At 28.7% G+C, this 12,634-nt stretch overlaps 1 protein-coding gene across 1 annotated transcript in view; it reads right to left on the bottom strand.

Moving 5' to 3' along the window:
• Positions 1-12,634, bottom strand: part of LOC103308940 (activin receptor type-2A-like) — a 50,207-nt gene that overhangs the window by 10,686 nt on the left and 26,887 nt on the right. The window contains exons 6-7 of the mRNA XM_029489890.1: positions 6,805-6,899; positions 6,586-6,734 (exon numbers count right to left, since the gene is read on the bottom strand). Coding sequence (XP_029345750.1) covers positions 6,586-6,734; positions 6,805-6,899 — 244 coding nt within the window. The remainder of the gene's footprint in view (positions 1-6,585; positions 6,735-6,804; positions 6,900-12,634) is intronic.

Genomic DNA, 12,634 nt, shown 5'->3' with positions numbered 1-12,634 from the left:
AATAAACGATGCTGCATGGGAGTAAGCAATGTGAAAACAGTCCGGCTCCCATGTAGCGGTTATTACGGAAAAAAAAAAAAAAAATATATATGTTGCAATGTAATAAAATATAATAATTATACTTACCGTATTAGTCTTAGACCTTAGTATTTTTTATGTGTTTTTGTGATACTTATCATAGTTAGTTCCCAACTAATTGCAGTTTTTAAAGGCATATCTCTTTCAAGGAAGGAAATATGTTTGCACCGCCAATAAGGCGTAAGCCTTGCCAATTGCGGGGAACCTGATTAATGGCATACCCACGAACCGGCCTATGAGTTACAGTGAAAAAGATGCGCAATTCGAAAAAAATAGTCCACCGAGTGTATATTTTGTTCTTATTGAATATTTTTGCATTAGATTCGAGGGAAATTTAGCTGTTTCCGTTATGGATTAAACTTAATTTCGTTTAAAATTACTGGGTTGGATCGATTAGGAGCCTGGGTTGATCGGGAGTGGGCGAATCATTGAGTCACATCGGCCTGGGTAGTATACAACTTTTGACGCATTATTTTTACTGCTCCAAACTGGGTTTTCCAAGTTCTATATTCCCCAGCCTATAGTTATATATAGTATAGAAAATTAATTTATACAAAATGTAGTTTTATTAATCGACCAATATTGTGGAATTTAATGTAAGTATTACAAAATATGTTAATTTCACGTCCATTCGTATTAAAAATAATAATAAATATACACTATGATGACAACAATTTATTTATATAATATAGAACAAATATGTTTTTTCAAAGAAAACTATGTTTTTAGTATATCTAACAAGGAAAATTATTATTATAGGCATAATCATACATATATATTTATAATATAAATCATATCAGTGTGGTAAATAAAGGTAAAGTACAAGTATAATAAGTTATAATAAAAAAATAAATATTTTTATGTATTATTTAAATGTAGCTCAATCACTGAGAGATTTGCAATAATTACACGGGGTTAATCCAGCTAAAAAATGAAAACAGTTGACTTAAATCATTTTTTTTTTTACATAGGATATAGAACCAATATATTAATACTTGAGGAATATTTTAATTAAATATATAATATTATATTATGTGCCACAATTATGTATCGTAACCTGCAGTCTAATAATTATTACCTTTATTACATTGAATTTTCAAAAAATTAGCCACATGACCTGAAATAATATGCATTAGCTTCGGGTAGGTAAATATTGATACTTTATTAAGTGAAACTTTGTTTTATTTGGATGAATATATTAATAAATATTATACATGAATTAAATATAAACGTTTTGCATTTAAACATTTATTTTATGGAAAAAAATATTTTTAATCATCGTAGAACATTGACAACAATGAGGCACCTACTTACTTGCGACCTTAACCTTATCTTTCCCTAAACAATTATAAACAATTTATACAAATAATACAAGATGAATACAATATATTATAATATTATATTTTATGGTGCATCTATTATTTTCCTTATAAAATTGCACATTTAAAATAATAATTTGGTATCATTAGCACTGATGCAAAAAATCTAAAGGTCAAAAAGGTGGTAATATAGTGATATTAATATATGATCATATAATATTATCATACATTTTTAATATGATAATCGTGTATCTTATTTGCGTAGTGGTCATTATTGTATAATTAAATAGAACACTATAAACAAAATGTAATTCGATCCACACAAGACGTTTAGACTTGAAATAATTTGACCTAAACTATCATTAAGGGGTGATGGGAAATTTTAGAAATTAGAATATTATCAGTTATGAGTTAATAGGTAACTACAATCATTAAGATTATAATTTTCTTAGAAAAATATTATTAAAATTGTAAGTATGTTTCCATTAACGTAAGCTTTTCTGTATCAAATTCCATACCTGAATGATCATTTTCAAAGCTCAAAATGTGGCTTGTAAAATTAAGATTAAGATCCCTTTAGTTTCAAACTGATTTCGAAGGTTTCATGTTTATATGATGTGAAACATCAAAAAAGCGATTATATAAGTATCAAAATACCTATAGTAGAAAATGCATAAAATGTCCGACAAGTCAACTATAACTAATATGCCATGCATTGAGCTAAGTCCAACGGTAAACACCATAAGTGATTATTGGGTACAGGAAACAAGGCCAACAGTCAACCAATGAAAAACGCGACAGTATATCATGATCCAAAAAAATAACAGCGCACACAACGAATATGAAGACCAAATAACTACCGTCTACAGGGAAACTAACAGTCTTATTCGAGACTTTCCCGAATTTAGCCCGATTTCAGCGATACCACATCGGTACACTTTGTGCATATTAAATGTGCACAAAATATATTCCAAGTATTGTAAAATATAGCATTGCTATATATTACTGGCCAACAGCATTGGGATAAAAAAAAACTGTGATGACATTTTAGTAGGCCAGTTGGGCCTTGCAGCTGGAACAAACCCTTCAGCACCATAACTGTTAGTCAACTCGGTATAGAATAATGCAAAGCAAAAAAATCAAAGTATGATTCATCAAGTATTTTCAAACTAGACACATTTTTATTTTCATTATAATTTCATGGATGAAGAAAAAAGAATTGAAGGCAAATAGAAATCCATTGATCATCGATCAGCTTAAAACTGATCCTGAGACTCCGAAGACCAAGGGCATTAGTTGAATGGCAGTGCTTACTCGATATGCCTAACTGGCTAACTGAGTAACATTTTTTTTTAGTGTCAACTAGTCTTTACCCATACAGCAATTTAATATTATTCAATATTATTATAACATTAAAATAATAAATTAATATTAGTATAACGTTATTATAATACTATTATAATATTATCATTACAAAATGCTGTCTGGGTAATAATCGCTAGTTGCTAATTGACGACATTGATTACTTATGTAGTATTTAAAATATTTTATCATTTTGTTTGCACAATGTATACGATTCAATAGTTAAATACAATATTATAAAAAACAAATGTATACTAACTTAAAGAATTAGCATAACCACTCCAACCATTTACATCGTAATAGCCTCCTAAATTATAATAAGACAATTTATTATTAAAAAAAACTTTCAAATTCAGCTGATTACAAAGAGTGTTGAGAACAGTTTAATTATGGCACATAATTAGTGCCGATTTAAGGTCCCTACACACTGCAGAGGTGGCGGTGGTGTTAAATTGCTACATGCAGGACACATTTCACCGTCACTACCACCGCTCCAGTGTGTGGGGACATTTAGAAGGTTGGTAAAAAAATTAAGCAAGTAGAATGAAAGTTGACATAAATTATTAGTATAAATAACACATCCACTTTTTGGTTCATTAAATAGGGCCAGTAAAAGTTATTAGCCGATAACTTCATGACGTGTTTCTCGCATTGTGCTGAAATCGTTGGTTTTTTTTAACTAATCCAAGTATGATATTTATAATTTTTGTACGCAAAACATGTAGTATATTATAAGTTATAATATGTACTACATGTTTTGCGTACAAAATTATAATTTATAAGAGTATTATAACACCATTGAGTGAAAACACTAAACAGTGAATGACATTCTATTAAAAATAGTTTTGATATCCAAATATCTAAATTAAATACTTGCCCACAGAAAAAAATGTGTCGATTAAACCTTGTTCAACCATTTGGTCTGTAATGATATTTTAAATAACAACAAATATTAATTATAATATTTATAAAATTAACAACTGATATAGGTATTATATATGAATATTATGAGTTTAATGTTTATACAAATATGAAATTAAACGAGTACATATTATAAAAGTTGAATAAATAATTAGTTATAGGTACATTATTATACCTACGTTACAGACTTACGTACTAGTAATAAATTATTACATTTCAGAATTTACACCAATAGGTAGGTATCCGATTATAAATATTAATTTATTTTGGTACATAATGTTAAGTTTATTGTAACAAACAATAAATTAAATGGGTTAACCATATATGTATAAAATAGTTTAAAACATTTAACCTAACATTGTGCAAATCTCATTGGAGCTTATTTTGTTGATCTTTCAACTGAGTTCCGAGGACCTAGACACCGTATCACATTAAGATTAAAGTGAAATACATTGTATATAAATATAGACTTGTTTAATGTATATTGTATAGATCATTGGTTTTCAACCTTTTTGGGTCCACGTTTCCTTTTGATTTTGAAATCAAATATACGGCTCCCATACGCAAATTTAAAACAAACAATTAATTTACATTATTCAATCCAACTTTATTCAATGACGAAATCTGTCGATCGGCCGATCTATCTCTCATCAGTGTTACTGGTTACAGTGTTAGGGTAAGTTACTTTTAAAAAGTAATTAAGTTACTTTACTCTTTACTAAGAGATAAATGTAATTAAGTTACTTTACTCGTTACTCAAATAAAATTGTAATGAAATTACTTTACTTTTCAAATAAGAAAGCAACTCATTACTTTCTCGTTACAAAAATAAATTTTTTTTTAAATTTCTTGGCAATAATCTTCTACGGGCAAATTGAACAAGCAATTCCTTTATAAAATCTGTATAGTTAATAGGATCATATAAAATGTAGTCTTCCACACAAGCTTTATTCATAGGAAACCTATTTAAAGGAACAATAAATTTAATTAACTGTTCTCGTGATTTACGGTGCAATTAGACATTTCAAATATCAAAACCATTGAAAACTGAATTGTGCCGAGTTTAGATTGGGAAACATAATAATACCCGCATTATACATATATTTTTTTTCAATTCACAATATATATGTAGGTAGGTACTTACTTAATAATTCGAAACTGTAACGCGTTATTCTATAGAAATAACTTTTCAAAAGTAATTTTCATTACATTTTCGTTACTTGGAAATAATTCTAATGAAATTACGTAACGCGTTACAAGCAAAGTAACGCCGTTACAGTAACGTTTCGTTACGTTACTACCCAACACTGTCTCTCACATACCCAAGTGCGTACAACATGTATAGGGCGTGCAGACTTACACGGCAGCGAAAAGTAGATAACAAAAACTATAAATTATTACAATTTTTTTTTAGTTTTCGAACGCGGCTCATTTGATAATAACCGACGACGCCCCTGGGAGCCGCGACGCACAGGTTGAAAACCACTGGTATAGATATATATGTTGCACTATAATAAAATATAATAATTATATTTACCGTAACATTCACTTTTTGCTAGATTCATAATAATATTAATGATCAGTAAAAAAAATATGTTTTATTTCAATGTTTATGATGTTTCAAAATGGTTGACTTTGAAGAGGACGTATTAACACGTAAAGCCAGATTTCAAGCGTATTATCTATACTATAAAAGCAAGTCCCAATTTTTTGGGCTGCAACTTGTTTGCGCACAATCCATAATTTTTACCTGAAAAATCGGAACTCGCTTGCGCACATGGTTATATTAAATGTACAACTGGTTTTCGCACACGAAAATAACTATATTTATGTCATTATAGTCGCTAGTCGCGCGGTATAAAACCCGGTGTATGTTATCGGCCTTATCGTGGTTTACGACTATCATAGTGTTATACAAACTATATAATATAGACCTAACACAGTACGTCTCGAGAACTTAATAGTGTGCGTATATAGAATTATTGTGACTCTAACCTATATTTACTGAACATGGATTTAGAAATTAGTGCAGTTTTTGAATCGCGACGAGGAAATATTTGTATTAGTATAAATAATTTTAAACTCACTAAATATCGTGTTTTAAAAAGTGATGATTTTTATTTTCGTTGTACCAATAAAAAATGCAATGGTTTGTATGTTGTAAATAAACTATACACCAAAGTAATTCAAGTTATAAATGATCATAGTAATTATAGTGAGTATTCAGAAAATGAAATTGAAAAAGAGATGATTCGCAGTGTCGTGAAACGTAAAGCTGAAACAGAGCTACACATAAAACCGAGTAAGATAATAAGACAAACACTTCATTTAAACCAAGGTAATAATCTTAAACATAGTGATATTCATCTACTAAGAAATTCTATGTATGCCACCAGAAAAAAACAGTTTCCAACGCTTCCAAAAAATATAAATAAAGCAATTAATCAGATTAGGGAAATGCGAGACAATTTGTTATTTAAAGGTGAACAGTTTATTTATTTAAGTGAAGACGAAAATGTAGTAATTTTAACTTGTCCGAAAAACTTAAGTGTTTTATTCAATGCTCAACACGTTTTTGGAGATGGCACATTTGATTATTGTCCAAAATTGTTTAACCAGATATACACGATCCATATTTATCAAAATCATTTTTATGTGCCGGTAATTTTTTGTTTTTTGAAGAGAAAGTCAATTTCAATGTATAATATAATGTGGATAACAATTCAGGATATTTGTATTCATACGCTTAACCAAGAACTAAATATTAAAGAGTTTCATGTAGATTTTGAGATATCCGCACACAATGCTTTACTAAATCTTTATCCCGATTGTAAAATTGTGGCTTGTACTTTTCATTTAGCTCAACGTTGGTTTCGGCACATTCAAAGTAATAAACAATTATTACTTGAGTATAATAACGAAAATTCCAATATTGGCAATTGGCTTAAAAGTTTTTTTGGTTTGCCGTATTTACCTCCAGAAGAAGTAAAAGATGCCTTTACACAATTAATATCAGATTCACTAACGTCAGATTTTTCATTTTCCGACAACGTTCTTGAAACATATATAATTCCCGATTAAAAATTTAATCCTACGTTATGGGCAGGACATCCAAAAGACAAACCTCGAACTACGAACGGTGTAGAAGCATTTCATAGACATTTTAACCAACAATTTTACACTCCACATCCCCACATACACCAGGTAATAGACGTAATTCTTAAAATACAAAGCGAAACAGAATTAAAAATAACATCGATCAACAAAAATATAAATAATTATCGCCGTAAGGAGTCAATAGAATCAGTTGAACATCGCATAAACTTATGGACAAAATATACAACTGGCGAAATAGACCAAATTAAATACATTCAAATAATGGGAAACTGTTATTGCAAAAAATAATAGACACGTGTATATAATCCTATTCGTATATACCTATACCAATCAAATTATATTAAAATTAAAATTAACATGCATTTTTAACTTGAACAAGTATTAACATACATTTTTAACCACACCTATGAATACATTCATAGACAGTCCTAAGTCTGTTAAGGGGGAAGGAAAATGTATGTAAGTACTTTAATAATAAAGAAATATTAATATGCAAGATATTACACTATTAAAGTCTAAAAGGTAACTGTGCGCAAGCCATGTGTATGATTACGATTCGACTGTTCCCAAACGAGTGGTAGTTTTGTGCCCAAACAAGTTGTCTTTTTGGTATTTGTGCGCAAACCAGTACCGCCCATTTTTTGTCTGGCACACAAATCCACACCGTTCAACGTATCATCCTCAATTTTTTTACTGTTATACCTGACAGTCTGCTGAAAGTTTTAGTACCACTTTTGTTGATAAAAAAATAATAAAAATAATTTATTTTAAATTAAAATAATCGTGTAAATTGTATACCTATATATTATACATATTGTGTTGCCCGCGGTTTCCAGCTATCATCAACCTGACCTAGACTAGTATAGATAATATTGCCAATACATTTCACCTGACTACTTGAGGTAACTTTTGCCCGGGCAACGCCTGGTGTGATAGCTAGTAGGTAACATATTATATTGTACTTAAGTTTTTGTTCAGCAGAATCAATTTTGTGATTTTAGTTTTCATATAACATTGAATTCATCTGAGTTATTTAATTTAAATACAACACTATTATCTAGGGCAAATTATACGCTTTTATTGATATTCAGATATTCCAATATTAAAGCAAGTTATGAGCATTATTTTACTGTAAAATTTCGCATAGTTATAACCAGAGCCGGTTATAGTGGTGCCCCCCCCCCCCACCACTATGACTCCCCCCCGGGCGTGCTCCCGACACCAGGCCCCGTGCTTTGCACCTTTACCTTATCAGAAATTACTTGAGCAACAATAATTTAAAGTTTATAAATGTATTGATATTATAATTACTGTGTGGTACTACTTTAGTATTTATAATCAATGCTTAATGCTTATAGTTAATAATGACTATCGGACTATTGACTTTTATTAATTTATTGAAAGTATTGTTGAGTTTGAATATATACCTATATTATTATGTTTATTAAACATACCGAATGCAGTGGTGCCCGATAGGCTATGGCGATGCGTAGTTCATACCTAATCAATAATTTCTCATAAAAACAGTTTTTCTCTATCAAGAGGTAATACTGATTTGCTTACATTATTGAGTTACGCGGATAGAACAAGTTGATCTATAATTATAATTACAGCTAATGATCAGCTTATTTTCTTCGTAATTTGTAATTTGTATGTCTACAGTCTACACCGTATTTTACATATCATGCGGGGACTTGATAATATGGTACTATTATTATTTTATTTTGAGAACCCTCGAGTCGCGACGTTATTGTCACTAGCGAACTGCAAACACTTATTACTTACGTAAGTAATTATTTTTATTATTAGACTATTAATTTCTATATAATTGTAATATATATATTATATTATTTTTATTATTTGACAATTTATTACATAGTAGATTTGAGTGTCTTATTATTCTGAATTGGTAGGTATTCATATTTATTATTATTGCTATCACAACATTTTTTTGTCAAGTTTTGTGAACTTGGTGTACATCTATATAAATTCGTAAAAAATACTTGGTGGGAATGTAGTTGTTTCTTCGAAAATTATGTGTATGAATGAAAAGTGTTCGAATTTTATATATTAGAAAATTTAAATGTTCGATTATTATTATGTGTGAATGAGTGTGTCTGAATTAAAAGTGTTCAAATGTTAAATGTTCCAATATTATTTTTATTTTGGAATCAAAAAAATGCAATTTTTCGGTATAAAAATTAATTATTGTTGTTATTATTTATAATTTAATTATACAATTAAAGTAAACACGTCACAGATTTTTGCTGTTCCTGAACAATTTGATAAAAGTGACTTACGAGGTTTTGCTAGGTAGCCGACGATATGATATTATAATACACTACTGCACAATCGGTCAATCGGTAGAACAATTTATTATATCATTATATTTTTGACTATGAACGATATTCGTATACTCGTAATTATGTTCAAATAGGAAAATATAACATTTGTACATAATACTATTCAAACACAAGTCCATTCGAACAGATTTATTCGAACACTCTTCTTTCAAAAACAATTCATTCGAACAGTCGACTAGTTCCCTATCCTCAGTGTAGTTTGTAACTAAATTCTGACTTAGGTATATGAACATGAATATTTAAAAATATATTAAACATGCATTCGTCGAATCATAAAAAAGTATGAACAACTATCATATTATCAAATAATTATATACTATCTTAATATAATAAAGAATAAATTGTAGAAAATAATTTTTGTTCGGAAAAATACACATTTAAGAAATAAATTCAATATAGGCACCCGCATGCAAAAATATAAAAAAAATTTTCGGGTGATTTTAGCATTGACATAATGTCTCGAAGTTTTGAAACAAATTTACATTCTACTTGGCATTTTTTTTTTGTACCATTATATAGAAATATGATAAATTTAATACATAAATTTCCGATCCCTTATAATAACAATTTATTTTTATCTGGTTTCTATTTTATAACATTTTAGGTCTGTGTATAAGTTCAAAAGTATTTTAGACAAATCATAAAAGTTCAAATCATGACAAGTAGAGATATACATAGATAGATTTAGAAAATATGAGTCTGGAAGTAATAAAAGAGCACGTAAACAACAGAAGGATGAGTTTAAATCGATAGCTAGTCCAGTAAGCGTAACAAATTCATGAAATCGGCGAGACTTATTCATTAAGCACATTTATTTAAACCATTATTAAGAGGCCCTACTATTGACCGAATCCTGTGCCAATAGCCATTTTGTATATTTTGTTAAGTCTTCAGGAAAAGAACTCTTTCATAAAAAAAATTATTTCGTACCAGGCCCCGCAAATCCTTGAGCCGGCACTGGTTATAATTAATTCAAAAATTAAATTTGTAATGAAGGAGATGCCTAAATAATATTCTGACCTTAAACCTTATTGTATGTTGTAAAGTAAAATATAAAAATACTTTTATTAATACAATATTATTATATTTTCATCTGAAATGGTTGATAAAATAATTTTATTTTTCAAAAACTACGAGAAAGCGTAACATTTTCGTATACCTACCAAAAAAACATAAAATTCTCAAACAATTAACCGTAACCCTGTTCTAATTTTGAATATTCATATTACATTATATATTTTTTTTATATGCTTCTTAATCTTATGCTATAAAATACAAATTGTGTTATTATAGTAGGTATAAACTTATTCTAGTAAATTATTTTATTTTTATTTTTATTTTTTAACAGTAATTTTATGATTTTTTTGTGACAATTACAATATAATATGTTCTTCCTATAATTCTCCAAAAATATTAATCTGTGATCTATCGTGTAAAGTAAAAAAATATATAAATAAAAGTACTCACGTCCAGCCCATATTATATGACTAATACAAACGAGTATACAAATAATAGATAACATATTAAAATTTCTGACCATATTTGTATCAATAATATTACAAGCGTTGAATACAACTGAAAGATTAATATAAAATATTGTCCAGTTAAAGTATTTAAAGTGTGATAAGGCAAATACAAAACAAAACAAGTGTTTCCATAAACAATTGAATAAACTATACCAGAAAACAGTTGTGAATAATATTGTATTTTTGTATAGGCCATATTATGTTCGATATTCACTAAATAAATACATTTTATTTTTTAATTTGGAACAAAAATGTTTGGGGTAATTCGTATTTATAGACACTACCAACTTTATAAAGTCATTATGTGAATTATCGCTTTAATCGTTACGGGCATGAAACCTTATGTATATAGGTGTATTTAATATTATACCATTATACCATACGCAAAAAATATTAACATTTGGTACAAAGTACACAAGAATAAATGTAAAAAGCACTTACAATTTGCTGCGTAAAATGTGATAGGTAAATGTGCACCGGAGTGAATCACTAGGTGGGGCCACAATAAGGTCCTAGTTAACGATATTATGTTAACGATATTTTGTTAAAAAATTTAAATAATATATTGATATAACTCTAAAAAATAACAGGTCAGAACATATTGACAAAAATCGTCAAAATCACTAAAATGCCCTAGATAATATTTTAAGTTCTGAGCGGAGCGATTAATGTATTGGTTTTCGAATGGTGTGAGTTTTTTTTTGTGTGTGTCTGCCATACATTTTTTGGACAGTAAAAATGCATTTATTTTCTACTTCTTTTTTTTGGTAAGCCCCTAAAAAGGCCAAAATCACAAACATAAAATGAATTAATTTTTTCAAATGTAAGACCTGATCATAACCTATTATGACTTAGGTAGGTATTGGGATAATATTATAATAATAGTATACTATAAAGAATTTGTTAACCAATGCTGCAGAGATTTCTTAAACTTCCACGGGCATGACATGTACATTATTCCTGACGGAATGCCATCTATAGGAACAGGAGTGAATGGAGCTCAACTTGACCGAAACTTTCGACGCAAACATTTGGACCCAACCCAGATCAGAACAAGAAAATCCTGAAATTTCTAAAATCAACATATCTAATCGACGAAATTTAATATTTTTATCAAACTAAGAATATAATGATGTATAATAGTATAATACTGTAAATACATGACATTTACTGGTTATTAATAATCAAATTTTCTATGCACGGTCTAGGTACAGATTAACTTTATGTTAACAATTTATAAAATGTTTAATTTTTATTTTGTGTAGTTAAGATTTATACATTTAAAATAAGGTTCCACGTCATCGTTTTTCTACAGGTACCTAAAATTATATTATACCATTAAATTCATATTTAAAACTTAAGGGGATTCGATACCGTGGTTTTTTGTTTTTGTCTAACACACGCATAGTATTTTAGACGTGTTTTTTTGCCAAACATACCAATTGATCTAATGAAGGGATAAGAATTCTAAAAACAGATTTGAATTTGTCGTCAAGTCTACTTAAAATCGACTTTCCCACATTTTTGATTTTATTCCCCAAATTCTCAAAAATGTCATATTCAAAAAGAGTACTTAAAAATTCTGCTATTTCAATTTTTGGAGAAGTTAAAATCAAAAAAATCAAAAATGTGGGAAAGTCGATTTCAAGTGCACTCGACGACAAATTCAAATCTGTTTTCAAAAATCTTATCGCTTCAATAGATCAATTGAAATATTTGGCAAAAAACAAGTCTAAAATACTATGTGCGCGTGTGTTAGACAAAAACAGAAAATCACGGTATCAAATCCCCTTAACAGTTTATATTACAGTGACCTACTGTAAAGCAGACCGACACCCACTTACAACTTTTTAGTTTATAATATAAAATAATATGGCATCAATAAAAAAGCCGTAATTTTTAAATCGAACATTTTCTAAATTTTTTTACAATCACTGGAAAAAGCATG

This window comes from Acyrthosiphon pisum, chromosome A2 (assembly GCF_005508785.2).
Source record: "Acyrthosiphon pisum isolate AL4f chromosome A2, pea_aphid_22Mar2018_4r6ur, whole genome shotgun sequence".
Lineage (NCBI taxonomy): Eukaryota > Metazoa > Arthropoda > Insecta > Hemiptera > Aphididae > Acyrthosiphon > Acyrthosiphon pisum.
This window is presented reverse-complemented; position numbering and strand designations above follow the sequence as displayed.